Genomic DNA, 26,771 nt, shown 5'->3' with positions numbered 1-26,771 from the left:
TGTGAAACTAATGACATTCCCATCAACCTACTTTGTGTTTATGCCATGTTTGTGTCATGTCAGAGGTACCGCCACATTCCCACTTTCTGAAAGGTCAGATGTATCCAAGTTGGTGCTAAAAAGTATGAATGTTCAGACAAAGTCCATTGTTAAAGGTAATTAAACAATGAAATGTATTATGTAGTTCTTTACTGAACAAACATGTTATTTTTAACCCTCACCATCGAACCACTCAACAGGGTCTGATGATGACCCAGCCAGGAGCTTTCTGTAGCCTGGACATCAAAAGCTTGGTCATGATAAATCCTTAAACTCAAGCTGTTTTGTGACTTGCCTTTTAAAAAACAAACAAACAAAAAAACATTCTCTTCTAGATCAGAGTCAAACCACCCAAGATACTGTCAAGCGAACCAAAAAAAGAAAAAGAAAACAAAACAGCCTTCCAAAGGTATCATCTGTACATTGTGTGTGTCACAGCTGTCTTGCTTGTCTTAATAATTGATGCCTGCCTGGAATTCTGTTGTGCCTCTTTTTTTTTTTCTTTCAAATTTCAGATCATTCAGAGTGTTTTTTTTTTCCACTTGTGTTCCAGTTGGCAGGCCTCCACAAAGCTGGAAGGACACCCACAGCATTTGGATTGCCACTTATCACACTCAGGCACGCAAGAAATGAAACCTCCATAGCCTCAGGTGAATGCTCTGTCGGTCAAGGTACTTTGCATTTCAGAGTCATTACATTTCTGTTCTGCACTGATTGTCTTCTGCTCAGAGGAGGAAACAGTTTGGTTGTCCATGCAACTGCATGCATGAGCAACACTTCAGGAGTAAGTCCTGAGTAATCATCCTGTTTCAGTAACTGCCCAGTCCCTTGTGAACATATGAGATCAGATGTAAATATATGTAGAGGGATAAGCTGTTTATTCCAAGGCCAAGATTTTATTCCACCCTGGATAAGTAGATAAGCAAAAGATCTTAGAAGTCAAGAGGATCAGTTTGTGTTCACCAGCCTGATCTTTTCTCACAGCCAGAGATGCACAGCAGAGAAGGCTCCTGGTCTTGGCACATACACAGAGCTGAGCGCCGTCTCCCCAGAAATCAGCTCACAGTCTTTATTCTCCTAATACATTATTGAAAGCTATTTTTGCAACTGCACTCTGAGAACAAAGGTATTGCAGTTGTCACTTTCAACTTCACAGACAGAATGGGGAGGATATTTTGGGAATCTTTTTTTTTTTCTTTTTTCCCCTCCCTCAAGTTCCACAAGACTTGACTCCCCTCAAGCAATTTTTGTCTTAGCATCTGCCAGTATCATGAGTGTGTCGAAAGCCTTTTGTTATCATGCTGTTCAAAAGGGCCATCATAGGTTTGGAATACACCCATTATACACTGGCCATTCTGCACCAAAGCAAGTGTAATTATGATAAGACTTAAAGCTGACTTCTGCAGGGTTTTTCCATTCAGTTTGATTTTTGTTTCCCTTTCCTTTTTGAGTTTTATCTTCAGTCATATTTTGAAGATGATTCTGAAGTCAGCCTCGTGTGTTTTTCTGTTCTCCTTCCTGCTTGTACCATGCAGCACTGGCGAACACATCAGTATGTTAAGTCCAAATTGCATGGCTGAATTATCACGCTTTCTCCCTCTTTGCCCCCCCTGTCAAACCATACCAGACTTCAAATATCTTGCAGAGTTACTGAGATGTTACACTGTCGCTGTGCGAGTCTGGATTTTAGGTTACAAATCCTCAGAGCCCTGCAGACCAACCAAGCGAGACCCTGAGTCACCAACTGCGGTGTGTGTCTCAGTGTGTATGTGTGTGTTATTGTGTTCAGAGAGGAGGGAGTGAAACTGTAAGAGAAGGGAAAACTCAATTAATGTCAGCCTCACACAGCAAAGCAACATCCAGGGCCTTTCTACGCCAGGCAGAAAATTAAAACATCTCTCCCCACACAATTTGTGTATTTTTTTTCCTCGGCAGCAAATAGATTCAGTCTGCAACCCGCGCTGATGATTAATTACACAAACAATTATTATACCTGTCAGCTCACAGAGGGGTTAGGCCAAAGACGTCAGTAAATTCCTCCCTGGGCTAGAGGAGGTTTTAAGGGGCCTGTTAGAGTCGTCAGATGAGCCTACAGAGACAGATTTTTTTTTTTTTTGTTTTTACCTGATAGATTTTACAGTGCAGCATGTCCCAGCAACCTTGGGGTGCATTCCCAGATGAACATACATCACTGCTTTTCATCCAGACTCCGTACTGAACTAGCTGGTAGAACCAGTGTATGAACTCAGCAGTTGTTAAATGTGTAACACTCCCTCCACCTGCCATTATTCTCCCTCTTTGTTTCAGTAAACATATATGTTCTTAGTCAACAGGACTGAGTAAATGAGTAAAGATGAGTAAAGGTCACATCAAATGCATAATCACCACAAGTCATCATTTTGAGGAAAAGAGCAAGTGGTGGTGTGCATTTTCAGATGCTGAACTGGCTGAATTAGAGCCCAAATGGTACAAAATATTTAGGGCCTATACCTATTACAGTAATCGAGACTTAAAGAAATAGTTCAACATTTTGGGAAAGACCCTTATTTGCTTTCGTGCCAAGAGTTAGATGAAAAGATCGATACCACTCGCATGCCTGTACGGTAAATTTTAAGCTGTAGCCAGCAGCCAATTAGATTGGCTTAGCATACACACCCCCACACAACCACAATTTGTCATTTTTACACTTCAGTTTTTGAACAGATTAAACAAACAAGCTATAACATGCTAATGAGTGAGCTTTAGAGGGACTAATAAGCGTCTTTTGTGGGGTAAGACACGAAGTTGCTATCGATCTTCTCATCTCACTGTCAGAAAGAAAGTGACTAAGCAAATTTCCTAAAATGTCAAACTATTCCTTTAGAAAAAAAAGAACACAATAATGTGTATTGGCCACTATTATCATAAGCAAGTAACTTAAACACTCTTAAACTTCATAGTCTGAGATAATAACTCTTATTTTTAAAACATTCCCGTGCCCTTTGGTGGACAAAGTATTTAGTGGCAACACAGTTCCTATCCTTTTTCTGTACCTCAATTTCTTTCTCTATCTCCTTAGGTACATTTTACACCATGTAAGCACAGATACCCATTAATTTTCTGCAAAAATAAAGAAAACACAATACATGAAGTTCATTTACTGAACTCAAATGTTAATTCTAACTCAAGCCTTTACTCCACTCTTATTTGAAGTAGATGAACACATTAAAGGCCTCAGAAGAAGGTGGGTTATGATTTAATTTTCTATCCATTTTGCCAACTCCTATTTCAGTGTCTTGAGCATACGTGGGTGCTGCAGGGAAAAAAATCCTGCAAATTTGTTGTTCCTGTCGTGTTAACAGCTAGGACACCCTGCTCCTGACTCCTGCTGCTGCTTCAGGACGCAACAATGAGCCAGTGATTATGATAGGGACGCGTTTTTGCTGTGAGTGAACCTTGATGATCCCCAGCAGGTGATTACACCTTGCTCTAAGGTCGGACTGTTCTCCAGTTTGTCTGCTCCAGTCCAAATAAGCCCAGTCTTTTGTTCTCAGAGCTGGTGAGAAAATTAGACGAGAATCAAATTGATCAAACAGCGGACTAGCTTTGCCCAAGAAGCTTATTTGTAGAGCGACCTTTGAGTGAGTTAGAGCACAAAAGGGCCTGAGACGAGGGAGTCTCAACTTTGGACAAAAAATGAGGTCTAAACTGTCCAAAGTGCCCTTGAGGAAGAAAGCAAACTTCCAACAGAGCCACAGAGGACAGAGCAATGGCTGCCTCAACTGTGAACATCTGTGTAGGTGATTCAAAAGCCTTAAAAAAAAAAAAAGTAATAATAAAATAAAAAAGCTTAAAAATGATCACAACTAGGAAACAGTCCAAAGCAGTGACCAGCTCCTGACTTGATCTTCTCCACTGCTTTCTGAGTTTTGAATTTTCAAACATGTGTTATGTATTCCCAGATCCCTTCTGCAGCTGCTCCTGTGGTCGGGCAAGTGCTTTGGGCTTTGGTTTATGTAATGACTGCAAAGCAACACAGACACAGACACACACACACATACAGTACAGCTGACTGAGTTGCTGCATGGCCAACATTGTAGCAAGCCGAAACAGAATCATTACAAACACTTTCACTTATTAAATTGGCATGCTGCTGGATGCAAGACTTTATTTCATGGTTCAGTGAGAAGCACATTGTGTGAAGGCCAAGGATTCTGTCATGCCATTAGAAACATTCGTAGTACAAAAACACCTCCTTTTTGAGTAGATGGCGTCAGAAATTATGAGAGCACTACTGCATTGCATTTTTTGTGAAATAAAGGACAGACAGGGGTGAATATAGTTTCAGAGAAATATACTAGCACATACTCAAACTGATCACAAGTCAATTATGAACTTTTACAGATGGCACCTCTCACAGTCTCAGTCTCACAGTAAACATTTTAAAGCTATTATCAGTAACCACCTATCGATGGTCTGTACCACTCACTTTAACCTCTGAAAATCATGTTGCTGAAAGGTCTGCGCAGGCTGTGTGTCGTATACACTCACTAATGACCTTAAAAGGCCTCCATACAATGGTCAAAGGTCAACTGAGGGCAGAATGAGACTCCGCTCTCATTAAAACATTCACAGAAACCATGAAACCAACTTGAACACTGATTCAGAGCTACACTCAGTTTCTGTCAAAATTCAGTGGTCATACCCCGCAGATACTCTCTGTAAATACACAGAACAAGAGCTCCTCACAGTGGATGATGGAGGCTGTGCCTTCATGAAATCTTACTGAAATAAGCTCTGTGTAAAAAGCGCATTTACAAAGATTCCTCCTCTTCATTGACACGGCTTTGCCAGGGTTTTTCAGTTATTTCCCAAAAGCATCTCAAACCTTTTCTTGACTGTGAATTGTGAAAACACAGTTTGATAATCTCTTTGTGTTCTTCTCTCAGGTCCACTCTCCACTGGTTACCCCTCCAGCAGTGTACTTAAGAATTAGGTCTGTAAGAAAAGACAGAAAGAAAGACAGCTGGTTTCAGACCATGTCGGTACCACAGAGGCAAGAAAATCCTGCACATTGCTGCTGCTGTTAGCACCGGTATGTATCTCAAAATCTTTTACAAACCGCAGGATTGTTTTTGCTTTTTTTAATTTGCAAATTAATACACAAATTTTTGGCATTTTTGCTTAAGAAATTACTTCCGCTATTCATAAAATCACTACAGCTGTTGCCAATTACTTACCAGGACAAAGGACTTTTACCAGCGATGCCTTCACCTCCATCAGCTCTGGGTTCTCCTCAGAGTCTTTACTGGCATGGAAGCTTGTGAAGTGCAGTGCAGGCCACCAGTCTTTTCTCTCAGCCATTTTTTGAACAACAACCTCCTTCCAGTCTTCTCTGTTTTAATATACAAATGTACAGAACAACATGCTTCAACAACAACAAAATAATGAGTAAGTAATCTCTCACAAATATACCTAATAACTTTTTAACATACTGTAGCTGTAATTTCTGAATAATGGCCTTTAAACACTTCCACGCATCCAGGCTGCTCCTCCAGCAGGCGAAGTCCAGCATTTTTAAAACGACTCCTAAAGCTTTTTGAATATCACTTTTTTTCTCTGGGAAAAAAATGGAAAAGACAAAATGTTACTGGGAGATGTGACAAATATTTCAAAACTAGACAGTAAAATTAACTCAATGTTGCCTGTTTAGTACTGTCAAAACTGAGAGGCCATATATACAAATAAAGTAATTGCTTGTTCAATGAAGACTGAAATTTAACTTTTCTTTACATGAATTTGAATAACTTCAGTTATGTGGTAGACATTTAATTTACATTTGCTTTTACCTGACTGAAGCAGGAGAGAGCTGTACTCCAACATCAACTCATGACTTGGGACTAAAACTTGGAGGATCTACAGCATAAGGAAGTAGGAAGTTTTAAAGATGCATTAGTAACTGTGTGTTGTTTGTGTGCTTTATCATAAATCTAATAACAGGCAGGTTCCATCTTCTAGTTAATATCGAAATTGTATGCAGTTTCATAAGGATTATTACAGTTTCATATCTCAAACTTAAAAAGAAAAGCATTAAGATGCTCTAGTTATCATCTTAAATACAATTTTAAGTGTAATTTATAACAAAACAAAGCACTACTTCAATAATGTACTGGCTACTTTTAATATTCACCTTCAACACTTTCATTAGTTTCTTCTCAGAAGTATCATGCCGCTTTAAGAACTGATAGAGATAAACATGCGCGTTGGGATTGGGTGGAAAACTGTTGTCATAGGCGTAGTCATTCAGGACTTTCAGAGCCTCCTTGTGATCCTCATAGAACTCCAGCATCTGCCAGAAGAAAACAAAGGTTGCAAAGTCAATCAAATGACGAACTGTTGCAGCTCTAGTCTGTTCTGTTTCATCTCATGATATTAAAAACTTAGATATATATACACACACACACACACACACACTTTTTTTACTTAAATGGGGGAATGTGTGCTTACCTCAACATAACTCAGTATGAAGGGATCCCAGACACCAGGATTTTTTAAAATCTCCTTAAGATTTACAGAGGCCTGTCTGAAGTAGTTATGCATCTCTTGGTTGTCACCAGAGTCGGGATTGTCTAAAAAGAAGCAGCCAATCATCACATAAAAAGGAGTAGTTTGCATCTGGTTTGAGACAAATAATACAGAGGGGTTTTTTTTTAAAAAAAAAAACCTTAAATCTCATCAGAGGACATTAAGTGGCAGGTCTGTACACACACAAATACATTTTTCCATGCCAACTCTTTGGTTCCACTAATTTATGTGCAGTTACTGGGTCTGCCCTGTAGGTGGCAGTTTGACACCACACAAGAGCTTGCAGTGTGCCAATGTAACTGATAGAAATAAATAATAGATGCTTTGGGGTGTTGAGTTGTGTATTGCCTTACCGGTGTTGGAGTATGTGAACTTTTTGTCACACCAGATCATATAATCCAGCAGGCTCCTGTAGGCCTGGATCAGTTTAGTCTTCTGATCCTGAGCTGCTGACTCCTTCCCATACCTCCAACTTTCAGCAACAGACAGCTGACGCTTTGCATCTTCAATGTGACCATGGAGCAGCAGGTGGAAGGAATGTTCCAGACTGATCTAGAGCCACAAAGAAACAGGTCACAATTGTGACTCAGCAAAGTAGCAACAACATGAAAACTGTGCACTGTGTAGTCAGGTCTATTAGCTAACGTACCATCAGATAATGCTTAACTCCTGAATGTTTCATTCGTTCATAGATGTTGTTGTAGTCTTCCAGCTTTGAGTTGGGGAGATGATGAAGTATCTCAGTGCTGAGTCTCCAAATAAGCTACAGGGAGAATGTTAATATCACGGATGTGGATATCAAATTGCACATAGTACTTCCTTGAACCATTTACACAACCGCTAATTTATTCATATATCTATAAATCTCTATAGGAAAATTCCTTCTGTAGTGTAGAATTATGTGTACTGGGTATATAACAAAATCCACTACAACAACAAACCTACCTCTTTGTACTGCTGTGTGGTGCCTTGGGTTGGGTCTTCTAACATTTGGGAGTAACATGCCATATATTCTGCTGCCTCTTGCCATCTATGATGCAGCATAGCTTCTCTGATCTGCTCCAGACAGATCCTGGTACTCTGGTGAAACCCAGTTTCCTTTGGTGTCTCTAAAGGAGAAAAAAAAACATATTTACCTAATAGCTAATAATAAACGCATTATTAGCTATTATAGCTTTACTGATCATTGACTTTTGGGGGTTAATATCAATATTGATATTTCAGAATGGCAAAAGTCCGACCATGATAAATTGGCCAATAGTATTTATGACATAACACAAACTAACATATAGTGTACATAGATACCAATATATCTACAAAATGTGATATATATATCTGGGCTGATATATCAGCCCAGACAGTTTATCGGTCTAGTTCTAATTGGCTCCACTTCGCCAACAGAACAATGTATGTAGGTACATACTGTACAACTCACCTGCACACATGGAATTAACCAGAGGGAGCTTGGACCTTTTTCCTCCTTTTGCAGAGTTGTTGTCTGAAGAGTCGTTGTCATTTTCCAAGTCTTGAAGAAGCCCCAGCTCTCTCTCCAAGTCATCCATAATCTCCACAGCAGACAGACTCAGGTAGGATAGTTCCCTGTTATCACTTGGTCAAATGGGTGTTGTATGACTTCCACCTGCAGGAACACAAAGAGCCTTTACTTACAAAACATTAAGTCAGCCTCTACACTTTCTTAAACTGCTCACATTAATCCCCTGAAAACCTGCAGCTTGTTTCAAGTAACACACTATCCAGACCTCATACTGGCAGTTAGCTTTGGCTAACTGCTCTGTAACTAATGTGTAATAGTAAACACACATTGACAGACCACTACCAGTACAATTAACTGACTTTTTAGTAACCAGAAACTAGCATTTCTACAAATTATAAGTAGTTATAGACCGATCTAGATGTTTTAATGTTAAGAATAGATGCAAGCTAACAGGTATGTGGGGAAAAAAACTCCATCCCTACCTTCTGAGCAATAACGTTACTCGGATGTTTTGCTGGCCAGTGTGCCGATGCTAAATTTGATAAAGTGAACAAACGCTCAAGTCCCTGCTAAAAGTGTGCAGTTTCCTAACACTCTAACATGCTTTCTGTTGAGCGGCTACGGAAGTAGAAATAGAAACTACGCTGCTATTGGTTGACGTAGCAGAGAGGGCGGAGCTAAGAACCACTACTTTTTGCTGCCTTGAACTGAAGTGCTATTTTTCAGCCCAGCACTCTTGTTTCATTGACTGGGAATCTTTTACACAGTTGTGAATGAAATTACTTCTCTCTTTTGCTGTTTACGCAATGTGTTCCAGTTACTCGCCTAAGTCTTTATTTTGATTATGAGAAAGAAACTAGTGCTGTGTAAAATCTTCATCAGGCACTAAAAGTAAAGCAAGGATGTTTTAAGAAATAACGCCATGAACTGTTTTAATTTACCAATTAACTTAATACAAAGTGCAGTAAACTGAAAACAAATCTTTCCAGGCATTTGGCAGGTGGGTTGTTGCAAACATCTTTGAGAACTTGTGGATTTAGGTTGTCTCAGTGTCTCCTGTTTTGACATGTGATCCCAGACGGACCCGGACATGATGCTGAGATCAGGGCTCTGTCGAGGGCAGACCATCTGTTTCAAGGACTCTTTGTTCTTCTTGACTCTGAAGATAGTTCTTTATGATTCTGGTTGTATATTTGGGGTCATAAGCTCAGTTCCCTGCATAATTTATGCACTATACATTGGATTTTTTTGAAAGATATTCCCTGGGTAATGGGATCAGTTCAGTTTATCTTATGTTGAGATTTAAGTTACGATTTGGATGTTTGCTGTGTACAAATATTTTATGTATTTGATGACTTGGCACTTATCACAGTTTTACACAGTGCTAAATTTTGAGGGATGATTGCAATAACACTGACTTGGATTTATAGCTTTTCCTGGGAGGTAACGTGCCCATTCGCCATTCTTTACGATCAAAAAATGTGCCTATTTATTTTCTGCTTTTCATTCTTTCGTTAAATATTTCTTATGCTGTCTATAGGATCTTTACACCGCAGGGGCTCTAGGGAGAAGGAGGAGTCCAGGACATTACCATGCACTAACACCTCTATGTGATTATGCAAATATGTGTCATCAGTAAGAGCTGGTTTTCAATCTCATTTTTTTTTTTCGTTCATTATATCGTAGACGTCCTCGCTGTAGTGGATTACCCCAGAGGGCAGTGCACATACTAAACAAGGAGGCTGCGATCTTGTCAAGTTTCTCTTTAATCGCCCCGCATATTTGAGGCTGTTTCCCACAGTCACCTGAAGCACCCCCATCCAGACCGAACATCCTGTGAAAACCTTTCCGTGCCTACACCCAGCCGGATCTGAGGTGCTGACGTGTCGGCTCCTCCAGCCCAGTGCTCATGCTCCAGCAGCTGAGTCGAGACCGTCAACAAAACTGCCAGCATGGCAGCAAAACACTTTTACCGACAAGGCTTTTTATTACTTTTATTCAATTTTATTTCAACCGCAGCCTTGGAAAAGAGGTTCTCCGACCTGAAAAGATGCGCCGATCAGGAGTGCAGCCGTAAGTTTTCTGGCTTGTTGTGAAGCTTATCAGGACTTCAAGGATGCATCTTCCCCTCCATCCCGATACTACAGCTAGCCATAAACTGCGGCTTATCTCTTGACCTGTTGCCAGTCGATATGTGCGACCTGGATAACCTGCTCCAGTGGTTCTGATGCTGTGTAGCTGTGCGCTGCACACTTTAAACAAGGCGAACTAACGCTAACATTAGCTCGGGAAGCGTAATCTTTCAGACGCAGCCAGTGTTGGCTGGTTGCCTGGCAGCTCGGGCCTGCCTGGCTAGGTGGATAGTGGGAAGCTAATGTTAGCAGCTAATTAGCCGCTTGCCGGCTTGGGCAAAAGCGGTTAATGTAAACGTAGAACCTGGGCGAACAATAGTTAACACTGAAGTACAAGGCGTGCTAGCTCTGCTGCTAGTCACACAAGCTTTGGTTTTTATATTTCATCTTGTTAACAACGTTACTTGGCACAGACTACACCAGACCGTGTTACTAGCTTAGCAAACTCGTTAAATTTAACGTTAAAGGACGAACTGTTAGAGAATCCAGAGTAACTGTTACTGTTAGCACGTTGTCTTTACATTGCTAGTTAGATTTAAACTACCAGAGGTCATGCCTGAGGGGACAGTTACAGGACTAATCACCCGAAAATATCACCTAAGTGTTAACCACAGCCCAAAATGCTGGTTAAAGTGATAAGAAATTACCACGTTTGTGACATATCATCAGGGAAAGTTAGTTTTGAGTCATAAAACAATAAAGGTGAGGCACATTAACACATAAAACGACAATGCAACGCAGCCAGTGAGAAAGGCTCAAGTAAATCAGTTACTTTTATCCTCCTTTTATAATGAAGGAAAATTTTGAGGGGAAAATTAATAATGAAAATAATCATTAGTTGCAAACCTACAGTATTGTCCGAAAGCATCTTGGAAAAGTTGCTGCCAGTTTGAACTTTTGCATTCTTGAATTTAGCAGTATGTGAAAAGTAATGGTTACTGTTTCTTGCACATTCTGCTTTCTCAGTGCTTCTGTGTCGGGGGAAAGCAGTGCGAGATTTCACGGGACCAGATTGTCGGTTCCTGACATTTAAGAAATCAGAAACCATCTATGTATACTACAAACTAGCGGGTAGGAGGACTGATATGTGGGCCGGAAGTGTAAGTATAAGTGGGTAATCAGTTCTGGATAACATCTCGTTTGGCCTTTGTAGCTGTAATCCTCAACAGGTTCTCTTGTTTCTGTCCATAGGTTGGAAGTAACTTTGGCTATTTCCCAAAGGATCTTCTTGCAGTCAACCACCTTTATACTGACCAAGAGCTTGAAGTTCCAGCAGAGGTATGAACATATGCTGGACTGCTGACTGAGTTAATTTGACATGTAAAAATACAATCTAAAATTCAACAAGCCTTTCAAACTATCAATGTAATAGCACTTAAAAATTCCCATGCATATTTCTTCTAATTTTATTTTTTGTCTTCTTTTCAGGAAACAGATTTTGTCTGTTTTGACACTGGATTTGATAAGTTTGACAATTACGACGTAGATTCACTCTTAAGCTTTTCAGCGGAGGAAAATGACAGTGACAACACAACGTCTGACCAAAGCCAAGTGATAGAGGGCACTCAGAAAGAAACACAGCCATCTGAAGAAGAAGGGACTGACAGTGAAAAACAAATTGAGCATCAAGATAAACTAGAGAATCTCGATAAAGTCCCGGATGATCAAAGTGTCTCTTTACCTGAGCGTGATGTGCCAACAGAATCGCCCCCTACAGAAGTAGTAGAGTCTGATACAGCAACTACACCTGATGTTCCTGAAAGAGCAGAAGAAGTTGAGCAGAAAAACGCAATGAAGTCTGTTCTTGAAAATGTTGTGTCAGAGGGCAGTGAAACCAAAGACACACCCACAACATCTGAAGTGGAATCTGTGCCCAAAGATGAGTTTGTCTCAGAAAAGGAATCAGTCTCGACTTCTGAAGGAGTGCAAATCCCCGAGTTGAAAACTACCTTTGGATCAACTTTTGATGCTGTCACCACCAATGAAGAAATCACCAAGAAAGTTACACCTTATGAAGAGGAGGAAAGCGAAGATGAGGAAAATCACCCTGAAGACCACATTGATGTTATAGAAGAAACTCCATTGCTGTCTTTCTCTAAAGAAGCCGTGACCTCTCCAGCATCTGATTTCCTCAGACAGCAGCAGGAAGCTCCTCCTATAACACATGATGATAAACCACAAACTGCAGAGGAGAAGAACATGTGGACATCATTTGGAGATGCAGTGTTTTCAGTTGTCACCGGGGGAGAGACGACAGCGCAAGATTTGAGTTCAGAGGAAGATGATGAGGATGAGGAGGAAGAAGCTGCTGCAAAAACCCCTCCGATTATCGAGGAAGCAAAAAGTGATGTAGAAGAACAAGCAACAGAGCCGGAAACACTAAAAGAGCCAGAAAACATGGAGTCTGTTCTTCAGGAGCTCCCTGATTCCAGCTCCATACAAACAGATGATAAAGAAACAGCCAGTGATTCTGAGAGACTGTTGTTTGATCGTGATAATAACAGTGATGGAGAAGTGATCGGACACGAGGAAGCCTGGGATGAGATATTACAACCCTCAGATGATACACCACAGATGCACCATCAAGCAGAAGCAAGTACAATATCAGTGGATCCGCTATCAAAAAATGATACTTATGCCATTCCTGGAGCTGAAAAATCAGATATTAAAACAGCAGAAGAGCCCACTGAGCCCAAAGAAGAAGAAGAAGAAGAAGGGGAGGAGGTGTCCAAAGAGTCAGTGGTCAGTGATTATTATGCAGATACACAAGACAGTGGCATTGCGATGGAGCTTAGACAGGATTTAGACAATGTGTTGGAAGAAAACAAGACAGTGACCGATCAAGAGTTATTCAGTACTGAAACACATCAGGACCTGTCCACTGAAGAGAAGCAGTCTGCAGATGTCCAAGATGATGAAAAGACAGTAGATGACCATCTGCCTAATCAGATACATGACCATTTGATGAGAGATTTGGAGAATAACAACAGTCAACCAGATTTTTCAGTCGAAGAACCAGAGACTCATGAGGAGCTACATACAGAGGAGAGGGAAGAAGAGAACTATGCAGAGCTGGAGGAAGAAAATGTTGATGAGAAAGAAGAATTACTTGAAGATGAAAATGCGCTTTCATTTGCACAATCAGACGACACAGACTCTGACAAACCCTCACTTGAAACTGAAAGTCTGTCCACTGTGTCGACTCCAGAGCCAGAATACAGCGATAGTGTTTTGAGACTGTCTCTGCTGAGAGACCACTTCACAGAGACAGACATGGAGCGGGTACAGAGGCTTCTGGGTCTCAAAAATCTCTTCAAAGTGGAGGCCATGCTCTCTGATCTGGACACGGAGTTGCAGGCTACCCGTCTGTCACACACAGGCACCACGCAAGACATTGAAAATGCACTCGAGCGCATCCTGGAAGCCTCTGAAAACACTATCTTGGACGAGATCGAGAAGATGATGGACAGCCGAAACACAAAACATGATTATGACCCCCATATGGATACAAGTAGTTTAGATGAGGAGACTGAAATACTGGATGACTTCCAGGAGCTTGCATTCAGCCTTCGTCAGAAGTATTCAACAGCCAGTGACAGTACACCTTTAGCAACAGAAAAAGCATCAGATATTGATCAAGGTAGGTTTGTTTTTTATTATTTTGTTATATTAATTTAGTATGTGGTATAGATTAGGGTTGCAAGGATTGACTGGTTCTTGATTGATTGTGATTGGTGGAGTCAGACTGATTTACCCATGTATATTCTATTTTAACAACTGATAAAAGCCTTTCACGGACAGGTATGTTGTACACAGGCAGGTACGTAGAAAGATATATTGCATCAGCTTATGATCCACAGATAAAGTCAATGCGGAATTTGATACTGTGCCACAGCAAATATGCAGCCCTGAATTCTCCTTTCAGGACCTTTTCAGATCTGTATCTTGTTTCCAGATATATTCAGATTGTGTCCTCATCCAGTAAAAAGGGACAACAGTTCACACCTGCTGAAAGTGTCCTCAGTGACCGTTTGTGATAGAATTACACTTCCCTGCCAGCAGTGAATTGCAGCCTTTGCTAGAACCACAGGATACACATATATGCTGGGGCGTACAGCCAGTGAAGATGATTGCACTGGCTATTTGATACCTCACCCTTTTTGACTTTAGAAATCTCGCCCTACTTGTTTGGCATAATCTATTAAACTGTAATCAGCTTGTGTGTTTTTTTCAGGCTCTGTGCACTCTGCAGAATTGATCAAGTGGCCTCTTACTACTATTAAGAATAATAAAGTCAGATCAGTATAGCCCTAAACATTATGTGGTGTACAGATCAATTACAAAGTACATTTAAATTCGTTTGGCCTCAGTCGATGATTGTTTAGGTCCTAATACTGCTAACCTTACGTTTCAGTGTTTGTTTCACTTGAAGGAGGATCACACTGACCGCAATTTTGGCAAATACCACACCTCTGACAAAGCAATAGACGACCACACCTTCTGTTACTAGATTCATTATGTGTGAATGTAAACAAGGACACACCTCTCTTAATGCTCCTTCCACAAATATATTCCTTTCTAGCCAGGATGTTTCTAATGTACCTGCAAAACTACTTATCTGAATAACACCTTAATTGCTGTTGTCTTTTTCAATCTCTTCACTCTAGATGAACATGAATTGAATGTTAAAGAGGAAATGCCCTATATTGCTGAAGAAGACAAGATTGACAGCGTCCCTGAGACTGAGAGTGAAGACAACATCACAGTAACAGATCATGAGGAAAGGCTGGCAGAGACTGAAGAGGAGCAGAGTGTTTTGGATGAAGTGCACACTGGACCAGATGTCAGTGTGGAGGGGGATAGTGGGCACTTCAATAAAAACAAAGACAATCAGCCAGGATTCAGCGTATCAGATGAGATACAGAAGGTCCCACAAGCCACTCTGGAAAATCCTCTAGAAAAGGGCCTTGGTGTCGAGGTGGAGCAGTCGCCCTCAGGTTAGAATGATTGCAGAATTTTTTCAAAGTCAGACAATCATTTCTTTTTTGCCAGTCCCTCACCCACAATTACGTTCGTTTTTTTTCTCCAGGATCTTTGGAGTCACTGGAACCAGTGTCTGAAATTCATGAAGAAGAAGTAGAAGAAGAAGAGGGAGTGTTCTCAACTGGAATTGTTTACATGGGCTGCATCCTTTCAATCATCAACAATAAAACTGTTGAATGGACAACTGTGGTAAGTGTAAGAATTCTAAGCTATGGTATACACTATACAAAGTGTATACTGGTTTCATCAGCTTCATTGTTTTTGTTGTGTGTGGTGTACCTTACATTTGAAACATTTCAATCCACAAAATCAATAATGCAGGAGAAGGATCGTTGATTTTTGTTAGTGGTTCCCAGGCCATGCACGACTACTGGACCACAGAATATGTGGAAGCAAAATTAGTTGCCAAAAGAAGCAGAATAATTATATAAATTCACAGTATCCTATTCACAACAGTAGGGCACTGATTTTGAATAAAAGTAGGTCATTGACCTGTGCTGTGTTCCTAGAGCAAGAGAATAAACAAAAACAAAAAGTCACTTGAGCGTTGCTTTGGAGGATTTCAGGAAGATAAAAGATAACGTGTGATGATATCCAACTCTGTATTTTGTCGCTTGATATCCATATCCCCACACACATCACTGGCACCCGTTTGGTGCAATAATTACTGTTTTAACAAGTATTATTATTATTTTTCTCAACAGTAGAAATGAATAGCCAACACTCCCAAGTAATGAAACTAAATAATTAACTACAAGCCTCTCCTCACGGGCGTCGGATGTGCTTCTGCGTCACCGATTGTCACATAGTACCGTCTTCCTATTCCTCTTAAAGAATTTCACGGGTGGCATAAATTTAAATATTTCAAATTGAAGTTCTGTATGAAATGTCATATTTCCGATGTTTCATGAACGTCCCACGGCCCTCCCCCTCGTCTTGTTGACTATAGGCTGAAGTTCAACACAGCCGGTGATGAGCTGGCTACTAGCACAACCGGTGGGCCTCTTTTCGGCATGGAAAGGCAGATAATTATCATAAGACGTAGACGTAAGATAGACTAGGCTGTCAAAGTAATTTAGCTTTAGTCGCTATTTGTACTTACGCTGTTATACATATTTAAGCCTCCAGCTCGGCTAACGACTCCAGTTTTTATTTTGGGGGGGTGAATGGGATTCGACGTCTCATCCGTAATTCCCGTTAGCCGGCTGTTGTTGCCAAGTGCTTTTTACCACCTGTCTCGAATATCAAACGTTGTCAGCGTTTGTCAACAGCGTGTTTTTTATTTTTCAGACCCCGCAAAGCTTTAACGGCTAACGTTAGCTTAACGCTAGCTTACGCTTGAGGGCAGCTAACGTGTTAGCAAGCTAGCCAATAAGCTGTCAAACTAGCAAAACGTTACTTGGGCTAGTTCCGTTTTTGTTTCGAACACTGGCATGGAGCGTGATACATCACCCCGACCTGTAATGGAGCCGGATCATGTTTACATGTTGTTTCTAAAGGAGCTCCAACATGTAAGTCAAAAACAGAGCGTATCTGGTCGTGTCAGGTATTTATTATGCTGTCATGGCGTGCTGACGTGTTAATGAGCATATGGTTGATGCACATTGACTTAAACTTCAACAGCTTCAGAATTTACTCACCAACCTTGTCTTGGTAACAACTGAAGCCGATTGTCACAGGATCTCCTACTCCCACAGTGGTCTTTTATAACTTGTTTTCTGTGTAGATTAGAGTTTGATTGTTTTCAAACACAACATGGTTACAGTCCTGCCTTTGTGTATTGCTATACCGAACAAGTAGACTTTTGAAATGCAACGGGTGGAAAAGGCTAAAGAGAATGTGCTAATCCCTCCTGCCAATGTGGTGTATTAATTAATTTTGTAATCCCTGTATGTCATTAGAGCCATAGACTGTGTGTTTGTTCCTGTCTGAACTGCCACATGCTCAGTTCAAAGGTTTCTTTGTGCTTGGGGCGATATGCAGAGCTCATGACTGGACAGTAATGAAAACCTTCATCAGTGAGTCTGTGGTAAACATATGGTCCATTTTGATTATTAATATGAGTCCTTAATACTTAAGCCTGTTGGCAGCAAACAACCATTGCAAAATGAATTGTTAAACTTAAGCCTGAGGCACATCTGGCTTGTGGTTGTAAATTGCTGGTGTCTGAATTGGGAAGTTGCAGGTGATTGCAGAAATTGGTTTCCTGCCCTGTTGAAACACTGCAGCAGCAACCCCTTCTAATACTCTCATTAATACTTTCGATGTAGTAGTGATTGTGGTGGTTGCAGGAAACTTGCAAAAGAGCTGATTAGTCTTGCATCTTTTTCCTTTTTGTTCCCCTGGGGCAGGCTATTGTGTTTATTGCTAGCAAACAGATTTCAGCACTCCTGGTTGTGGCATAGGTCATTGCTTGGTGCATGCAGTTTATTTTATGGTAATGCTCTGATATCTTGGTAACCTTTCTTCTAATCATGGTAGTAATGATGACAAGGATTTTTCTTCCCACTCATTTGTTTGACACACCACTGTGTTTTGCATTAACTATTTTTAACTACTTTGTTTTTTTTTTTTAATTCTTCCTGTTGTTATATCTGAACATTGTGGTTGTGGTTCTGTGTCTTCAGATGATTTCACTCCTGCCAGAAGAGTGGAAGCCAGGGGATACCTTGTATGGCTGTCCTTGGCAAGCAGTGGCCGTCACTGCTTTTGTTGGGGTAGTGACCTTCACACTTTTCTTCTGGAGGACTGTTTTCGCAGTAAGTGTTGTGATATGACTGCTCTCATCTCTGCTCAGATTTTGTTGTGATTTGCCAACAATTAAGAAAAAACATGAATAGTATTGCGTTAAATTATATTTAATTAGGTTTTTATGAGGTTTAATTTGGTTGTTTCCTACTGGGCTTATGAACCTGAATTTGGTTTTGACATAATATTTTCTTCATCTGGATAACTGTTAACATTGCTTATGCTTATTGCTTTTCTAAATCTTTTTAGGTAAAGAAGAGGGAATACCTTGGTAAGTGTTCATTAGTTTTTTTTCATGTTACATACATGTAATGCAGAAGTGTAAAACTGAACTGATGGTGTGCTTTGTGTTTCACTCTTGTGGAAAAAGTGGATGAAAAGCAGCTCACAGAGCAAATCCAGGCACTCAAAAAAGAAAAGAATGATGCTCTCACGAAGATGTCTGAGCTCCAGAAGCAGGTGAGCTACAAGGAAGATGTGATCAAATTTCTATGAGCTACTTTGCACAACGGTATTATTTTGGGAACTTTTTAATTGTTTTTTTCCTTCTTCTTCTTAAAGACTGAACAACTGAGAGAAAATCAAAAGCAGTCAAAGGAAACTGTTAGTTGTACAATGAAAAAAATGAAAGACCTGGAGGTAAGCTCTAAGCAGTTAAGATTGTTTTGCTTTTGTTTTCATACGTTTGCTGATGTGCTGAGTGTTTTTATTTTAAAATGAGCTTTTAAGAATGAGGAAGTGAACCTGCTGGAAGTGGCTTATGGATGTTCTGTCTTCTCATTTGTTAAGGACTGTGAGTGACGTTTCCTTCATTGTGTTTTTGCAGAGTAAGGTTTTAGAGGCAGAATCACGAAATGAGCAGATAGCCGAGGAAAAGAACAGATATGCAAGACTACTTGAAGAAGAGCGGGCAACTTCTATGGAAAATGAAACCAGGGTAACTGTTTAAACTTTTCTTTTTTTTCCTAGCTGTTATTACTTTAAACCATCCTTTGAGATTCATGATGTTAAATGCTTTCTTTTAATAGATTGAGAAACTGGAGAAGTCATCCGAGAAGCTGCAGCTCAGCAGGAAAAAGTTTCAGGAAGCACTCGCTAAGGTACAAATCCTTGCATAATCTTTTGCACATTGCAGGAATCTTTAGGATTATTTTAAGCTTTTGGTTTGATTGTATCTAATAAACTGTTTCACAGACTACTGTTCTCCTGGACGAGGCCAAGATTCGTGAAGACGCCCGAAATGTTCAGCACAAATGTCTCGAGAAAGACTATGCAGCCCTAAAAGAAGAGAACAAAACGGTGAGACGACCTGAAGGTTTTTTTTTTAATGTTTTGTCATCAATGAAACCTGTTAATTTGATCAGCATGTTAGTCTGATTTTGTAAATAAGTATATTTATTATTGTAAATAAATAAATTTCTTAGACTTCTTACATTTTGTGTTTCACAGAGGTTAATTTTTTTTCTTTGTTGCTTGTAAATGAAATCAACAAAGTAATCTAAAGCTGGATCATTAAAGACCAAACTGTTTTCCTGACGCATTCTCCTGATCTTGTCAATTCTTACAGCTCAAGGCTACCATTAAGAGCTGGGAGGACAAACACAAGGAGCTGAGCGAGCAGATAAAGTGTTATCAAAAGTCCCAGAAAGAGCTGGAGGACTCTGTGGTGCTTAAAGATCACAACGTAGAGGTCAGTCGGTTTTGGGGGGCTTTTTGTTTTGTTTTTGTTTTTTTCCTTGCTGTTGTCACAATTTTTCTCTGTGCATTTTAGTCCTTAACTCCCATCAAATTAGTGTCTCACTCCTCCAAAAAAAATGTCTCCTCGCAGGTGCTGTCTGAACTTCTGGCAGACTTAGATGCTTGTGATCTACAAAAAGCTGACACCAAAGTTTTAGCCAATGGTGAAATAGCACCTGGTAAGTCCAACTCTTCAGACACAATAATACCCTTCAAACAGAATCAGTAATCTTTGAAGGGCTTCTGCAGATATGTAATCCACAGTGTGTTGTGTTCAGCTGAAAACCAAATGTGTCTTTTACAGATAAGAAGACAGCCATAAAGAACAGGATCAAACAGATGATGGATGTTTCTCGGGTAAGATAATGATTAAAACAGGTGTTATTACTGCTGGTTTAAAGTGTTAAGTAGCTTCTGTTTTTTAAGGTGTCGTTTACAATATTTATTTATAGGCCCAGACCACTCTCTCAGTAGTTGAAGAAGAGCGAGATCGCTTCATGACTAAACTGCTGAATGAAGAAAAGGCTAGGAAGGCGCTGGAAGGTGTGTTGGTCATGTTTCTTTTCAGGAAAAATTCAAGGTTTTTGGCCAAAAAAAAAAAAAAAAAAGCATAAATGTGTAGCTTGTGAATAGGACTTTCTCCCTGCCTCTCATTAAGCATGTTGTTGTATTTTCTAAAAGAACAACACCAGGAGCTGGAACATGAAATTGGAACGCTTAAAAGCGAGAAGAGCCATGTTGAAAACCAGTTCAAGATCCTTCAGCAGAAAAATGAAATCATGGTTGAAATGTATCAACAGAAGGAAAATGCTCTACAGCAGTAAGTGAAGCCTGCAGCACTCATTCACTAGTATGAATATACACTGGAGATAATGTTTCCACATTTTCCTTGCAGGCCTGTCAGTTTTTAAATGTGTAAATAGTTCTTGTGATTTCTAGTATTGGAAGTTTTTTTTATTTTTAATTAATGTAAATTTGACTTGCTGAAATCCAGTCACACATCCCGTGAATAAAAACACCAACATGTCTTTGAAATGGAGAAGGTGTTTATGAGCCCTGTCTTGCCGTTGATCAAAGGAGTGTGTTTCTGTGGCTTCACAGGAGATTAACGAAGGAGGAGCTGGAGCGGCGCAGCAAAGAGAGTATGCTGTCTGAGGTGGGAGGAAAAGCTCTTGAGGCAGAGGAGCAGGTTAAAGTCTTAAGGCAACGCATTAATGAAATGGAGGAGCAGATGAAGAAGACTGAGGAAGTCTACAAAGAGCAGGTAGACTCTTGTTGCTATATTAATGAAGTACAGAGAAAAGTTTTACTTAAATCTCAATGGCTTTTTTTTTCTTTTTTAGATAAAAGAACAGGAAAACAAAACTCACTCAAACTGGGTATGTTGCAGTGAATGGCACAGTTTATACACAAACACCAAAAGACTACACATGCATATTAAAGCCTGATTACTAATAAGCCCAGGCATGATTTTAGTTTCTTACCAATTCTCCATTTTATTACCAGGTGAATGCTCGTAATGCGGAGAGAGCTCTGAATCAAGAGAAGCTTGAATCATCAAAGCTCCGTGAAAAGTAAGTGTTGGCTGAAAGTGTAATATTTTTAAGCAAAACTACAACATATCGACTGGTGACATCTTCTCAAATGTGAGGGTTTGGGATTTTTTTTTTTCTGTTTCTAAGCTAAATATATTTATCAGCATTTAACCATGAGTCTTTTTTTTCACTCCTTCACAGGCTGGCTGTACTAACCTCCCAGCTGAATGAGCGTCGTGCTCCTCTCTTCAGACCAAACTCTGGACAACCTGCAGGCCCTCGCCAAGGTAAACAGACCTCAGACAGACCTTTTTCATTTGGCCAGTTCTCAACCTGCCGAGCTTTGGGAAACACGATGCTGTTTTCTAATAAAACTCTGCATTTCTTTAATTTCTTTTCATGTATTTTGTTTTTACTAAATGATGGAGAGGATTCAAACATTTGTTGTGGTTGCACGTTTGTCATTTCAATGTACTCGACTCTCTGAGAGCCTGAATGAGGACCTCTTCCTGTGATGTATTGCTAGCTGTTTCTTTTCCTTTAGTAAATGGATGGTTTGATCATAACAGGTGACTCATATGGGCCCTCACCTGTGAGTGGGGGTGCACCATCCCCTCCACTAATGATAGAGGGTCCCAGACGCCCTCCTTCTGCCCCTGTGGGGCGAAGAATTGACCCGTATGGTGAGTCCTTGTGGATTACTTCACCCTCTTCAACCTCTTGACCAGAATCGGACATCATCCCTCTGCTACAACCTTGTGTCCTCTAATCTTTCTCTTTTTTTTCACTCCTGACTTGATTCTTTTCAGCTCTTTCACCCTTAGTTCTTCCTTTTATTTCTTCCCAGTGTGTTCTGCATTCTGCACCTTCCTGATACCTTTGTCCTCAGATCTTTGTCCTGTTCTTGTTCTGATTTTTTTAGTTGATCCATTTCGAAGCACTTTTCTTATTTTGCAGTTGAAATGAAATTCACCGTTTGCATGTTTAAAGGCCCTGGAAACATTTTCTTACTATGCTACTATACTGAGCTTCTTACTATGAGCAACAGGGTCCTTATTAGATTGTCCGTTTTTTCGTATAGATTTTGATTGTTGTTTATTAGTTGCAAATTAAAAAGAATTAAATTTGAAACCAAGTTTTCAGGGGCTTTAAACTTATCCAGAATGCTTCATTCCTCTTAAAGTTTTCTTCCTAGAGTACAGGTGACCAGTCTTTGCCCTCATCATACTTTGTTTCTTCTTTCTTTGTTTCTTACAACTGTGTCTTTCCCTGGAAACGTGCTATAGACAGAGTCCTGGGGGGTTTTCATTCTTCACTGCATCTTGTTTTTGTCCCCCCTCAGGTCCTCGACCTCCATCAGATCCTCATGGTCGTTACCCTGAAAACAAACACATCTCTGGGATGGGTATGTCTCCTTTGTGGTCTCTCTATCTCAAAAGCTTCACCATAGCTTTTAATTTGCTTTTAGCATTGTTTTTTTTTTCCTTCGTCTTTCAGACATGATGGGTCCCCGCAGTTCATCGCCCGCCAACATGGATGGATCTGTAAGTCATTTTCTAATCAGATCAGACTCATATCCATACGATACCTTCCCCGCTTCCATCTGTAGATACAGAGCTCCTACCTACATGTCCATTGTGTATGTCCTTGCTCTAAAACAGACACAAGCAGTAGATCCGCAGGTTAAAGCAGAGGCTCAGGCTGAGGCCTCCACAGAGAGTCCAGAGCCAGTGAGTATAGAGTCTGTCCAGTCCAGGTGCTCGGTGTGAAGTGTATGCAAGCACTCCACCCCCTTGTCCCTGAAACCGGATTTGGATTTGGGAAGAGATTTAAGGCATTTTGCTTCACTGGGGCTGACTTAACGTTTTGGGCTGAGTGTGCGGTTTCACCTGTTCTCACAGCACTGAAAGAAGCAGTGATTCTTTTCATCCAGACTGAACTTGAGCTAAAATGTGTCTTGGGAAATATTTTTTTCGGTAAAAGTTGCGAAGTATGTGTGTCAGAGGTCAAGTATTTGTGAAAGTGGGTTTGTTTTTCATGCAAAGAATCATGGTGTGTGGTTACTGGTCATGTGATTGAGCCGTGGCTAAATGCACTTTACTTTGGGAGTGAATTGTGTGGTTTGTGGATCTCCTCACTGCATGACTAAAATTTTAATGCATCTATACTCACAGGAAAATTCTAGTGAGTGCACATGAAATCACAGCACATTTCATTTTCTGATTTTATGCCTCCATCTGTATTTTGTCAGGGACCTGGATCCTTCCTAGCATCTCCGATCAGGGACTCACCTGGCCCCATGGTCCAAGGACCTCCACCCGGCCCTGGACCCCATGACCCACTACTCCCTCCTGGACCCCCTGGCCGTCTGCCACCACCCGGACCTTACAGACCTCCACGGCCCGGCCCCTACCACCTGCCACCTGGTCCTCCTCCTCCAAACGTACCTCCTCCTCTTCACGGGCCTCCACTACCAGTTAACGGACACCCAGGTATGCCTCTGCCTGGACCGATGGGAGGAGAGTTTGGACCTCGACCCAGCAATGGACATGCATTCCTCCCCAGGCCCGGCCCTGGCCATGTTGTTGATCCCCGGGGTCCACCACCGCCACATTTCCGTCCCCCTCCACCTCATCACTTTGGCCCGATGCCTCCACCACATGGTATGGTGCAATTTCCCCATTGTGGGAAGGTTTATCTTATCTTATCTCTTATGTTCAGCCTTTTATTTTCAGCACATGATGTTTGTGCTGTTATTGAGTAGCTGGTAACTTATACAGCAGCCATTGTAGCCATTGTTACAGGCTGGTAAATGCTAAATCATATTGCAGATGTAGCACAGTCAGAGTGTGGCTGTTTCCTGGAGTCAGTATGCCTCAGTGCAGACATACACATACCAAAAAAAAAATCTCAGAAGGAAAGATTTGTTTATTCATTTTCAGCCGTAGTATGTTATTCCTAATATTTCCTTTTTCGTTTGTCCTGTTTAGGTGTCCGTGCGCCTATTGGACCACGTCCACCCGTCCCTCCTGACATGCGCTTCCCAGGACCACGTGACCACACTAGCCCACCAGTGGACCTGCCCCCAGGTGTCCCGCCCCATCCTGCACATCCTGGTGGTGCTTATGGTCAGGCCCCACCTGATGCCCTCCTCAACTCAGCCGGAGCTCACAGCGGCCCCGGGCAAGACCTGCATGTGAAGCAGGACGCCCCTCAGGACTCAGCGAGGCCAGCGATGGTAAAGCCTTAAAAATGCCACCAGCTACGGCAGAGGACTTGAACCCCCGTTACCCTGGACCCGTCATGTTAACGAACCAGATCCAGTCCAAACACAGGTCATGATTATTTTCATATTTCAGTTATAAAATTAAAAAAAATCCTGGAATTATGTTTATTAAAAAACATGGTCCTTAAATTACACTATCATTATGTGTCTGAAATCGATATAAGTTGAAAGGGTTGCCACTTTTCTAAACATCTTATTGTGCAATAACAGTTCATTATATGCCAGACGATTTTCACTTGTCGATCTTTAAAAAAAAAAAAAAAAATAGTATGGTGATTTTTAAGGGGCAATTTTTTTTAAATGTCATTTCCTGTGGAAATTATTTTAAAAATGGAGGAAAAAGGAGAGAGATTTAGCTTCTAGCGTTTCAGGAACACCATAATTTTCCCAAAGCTGAACTGTAAAGCAAACGTATAATTTGATGGCCAGATGTATAACTTATTTTACTATGTTGGTAGAACTTTTAATAATAAAGAATGTAAAAGCTGTCAGTGTTATGTTATCAACTGATTACAGTTCACTTACAGAGGATGTGTGGTAAAGTCTTCATTTGAGGAAAAAAAAAATAAGGCATACATCTGTGCTGTTACTGAGATAATTTTAGGACTGTGAGCGCTGGCATTTACTTGACATGGTTTGCTGTCTCACACAATTAGTATCTGCATTCTAGCATTTTGTATGATCTAAACAAAGTACCTGAGAAATTACTTCTACGTCCAAAACACATGAAAATGTGGTCTTAGCTCTCCTCATCTCCTTCCATCAGACCTATTTTGTTTGGACACGTTGCCACAGGACTATTGGCAGTGTAAAGTTCATTGCACTGCCAATATAGTCTGATGCTGAGTTTACTCAGAATCCAAATCAGTATACACTAAACAACCTGAAAGTGTCAGTTCACCCAATAAAAAAAAAACTCGTTTTACTTATCTGCTGTTGGTAGTTTCTGATCATGCAGGTAGTTTTGGTTTAATTTGTCCAGGTTTTAGATCAGAGACGTTCTGCTTACAGAGCTCACAGAACTGAAAATAACATTTGAAACAGCAACACCTCTTTGCAAAATCAGTGCCTCTACTCGATAATCCCCACACCTAGATGTGAACTGTTTTTTGCAGCTACTGTCTAATCCCTGAGTAAGTCTCTGCAAACTGTGTCATGTGGTCTGTGAATCGTCCTGAGCAACAGAGACACTGATTTTGGAAAGAGAAGCTGTTGCTAAATAGTTTACATGCCAATTTTAAAAGATGTGAGCACTGCAAATAATCTCCATTGTGCAGAGATGCAGGCAGACGTTTCAGAGATGGGTATTTCAGACTCTACCTTATATTCAAAGTATATTCATCCAGGGTTAATTCATTCAGAAATTACCGTAAATCTTTATCAACCAACATTGAATGCAGGTCATAGGAAACAAATACCCTTAAAAAACATCATAGAACCATATTTACCAACACTTTTTAGTGTGGAATATAGTTTGGCGTTTTTATTGATGATTTTATTTTATGGTGTTTATTTCCTATGTTGTCTAAGCAGTGTTGATTGATTAGGATGAAAGCAAACAGCAATTATATCAATGAAAAAAAAAAAAATTTTTTGGCAAAACAAAAGTCAACGCTCTTTTTGAAGTCGACTGTCCAAAACCTTGAATGCATAATTAGAAATTAATGTAGGAGTGATCCTCAGTCCTTAATGGAGCAACAATATAGTAAGTCAGTAGCGTTCAGGGGCTCTGGATGAAATCCTCCACCAAACATACTCATTTGTAGTTTATTAGAAATTAAAAGCCTTGTAAATGTTTGATACAATTCCCCTCAATCTGTCAACAAAACTAAAACACTCAACACTTCTCAGTCCTACCACATCGTAGCACTTCATACATACACGCAGTTAACTGTATGCTCATCAGTTAGTGTATCTTACAGTTAATTTACAGTCCTGAATATTGAGACATTACAAAAATAAAATCTAAAATCAAATATAACAATGTAGATGTTTTAGTGAAGAAGAACATCTGCAGAGTCAGTATGGAAACATAAAGTTACATGCAACTTCCTTTTTAAAAAAAAAAAAAAAAAAAAAAAGCCCTTTATAACAAGTTGATATGAAATTTCAAAATAAGAGTAGTGGGCTTTTCTGAGGGACAACAGATAATCCTTCAAAAGTCAGTCAGAGAGCACAAATCTGACCTTTGA

At 40.4% G+C, this 26,771-nt stretch overlaps 2 protein-coding genes and 1 long non-coding RNA gene across 7 annotated transcripts; 2 read left to right on the top strand and 1 right to left on the bottom strand.

The window, feature by feature from the left end:
* The first annotated feature begins 353 nt into the window (after nt 1-353).
* LOC121199438 lies at nt 354-5,363 on the top strand. Its single transcript, XR_005896448.1, has 4 exons — nt 354-448; nt 593-689; nt 4,968-5,113; nt 5,262-5,363. It is a non-coding gene; the product is annotated as an uncharacterized LOC121199438 (long non-coding RNA).
* On the bottom strand, nt 4,156-17,036 carry taf1a (TATA box binding protein (TBP)-associated factor, RNA polymerase I, A). 3 transcript variants are annotated; one of them, XM_041064120.1, is made up of 11 exons: nt 16,914-17,036; nt 8,039-8,242; nt 7,549-7,712; nt 7,253-7,366; nt 6,957-7,155; nt 6,526-6,647; nt 6,209-6,367; nt 5,868-5,934; nt 5,514-5,637; nt 5,259-5,413; nt 4,156-5,016 (listed from the first exon to the last, which is right to left on the bottom strand). In XM_041064120.1, exons 2-11 carry the CDS (start codon nt 8,163-8,165, stop codon nt 4,964-4,966), a joined length of 1,284 nt encoding a protein of 427 aa, XP_040920054.1. In that variant the 5' UTR covers nt 8,166-8,242; nt 16,914-17,036; the 3' UTR covers nt 4,156-4,963. The 3 variants fall into 3 exon arrangements, with proteins under 3 accessions (XP_040920054.1, XP_040920056.1, XP_040920053.1); XM_041064122.1 differs by lacking the exon at nt 16,914-17,036 and adding an exon at nt 11,912-12,027; XM_041064119.1 differs by lacking the exon at nt 16,914-17,036 and adding an exon at nt 8,581-8,714.
* Nucleotides 9,995-26,635, top strand: mia3 (MIA SH3 domain ER export factor 3). Of its 3 annotated transcripts, XM_041064115.1 has the most exons (28): nt 9,996-10,171; nt 11,197-11,330; nt 11,422-11,508; nt 11,659-13,870; nt 14,898-15,227; nt 15,320-15,462; nt 17,901-18,032; nt 18,271-18,292; nt 18,392-18,480; nt 18,583-18,660; nt 18,848-18,958; nt 19,050-19,121; nt 19,216-19,320; nt 19,589-19,711; nt 19,850-19,937; nt 20,063-20,115; nt 20,211-20,301; nt 20,440-20,578; nt 20,860-21,022; nt 21,102-21,137; nt 21,265-21,332; nt 21,495-21,580; nt 21,863-21,976; nt 22,636-22,698; nt 22,791-22,837; nt 22,955-23,023; nt 23,545-23,956; nt 24,284-26,635. In XM_041064115.1, the coding sequence occupies exons 1-28, from the start codon at nt 10,051-10,053 to the stop codon at nt 24,541-24,543; spliced, it is 5,448 nt and encodes a 1,815-aa protein (XP_040920049.1). In that variant the 5' UTR covers nt 9,996-10,050; the 3' UTR covers nt 24,544-26,635. The 3 variants fall into 3 exon arrangements, with proteins under 3 accessions (XP_040920051.1, XP_040920049.1, XP_040920050.1); XM_041064117.1 differs by lacking the exon at nt 21,863-21,976 and having other exon boundaries at nt 9,995-10,171; XM_041064116.1 differs by lacking the exon at nt 22,955-23,023.
* The last annotated feature ends 136 nt before the right edge of the window (nt 26,636-26,771 follow it).

Source organism: Toxotes jaculatrix, chromosome 19 (genome assembly GCF_017976425.1).
Source record: "Toxotes jaculatrix isolate fToxJac2 chromosome 19, fToxJac2.pri, whole genome shotgun sequence".
Lineage (NCBI taxonomy): Eukaryota > Metazoa > Chordata > Actinopteri > Toxotidae > Toxotes > Toxotes jaculatrix.
Note: the sequence above shows the minus strand (reverse complement) of the source record. Positions and strands in the feature narration are given on the sequence as shown.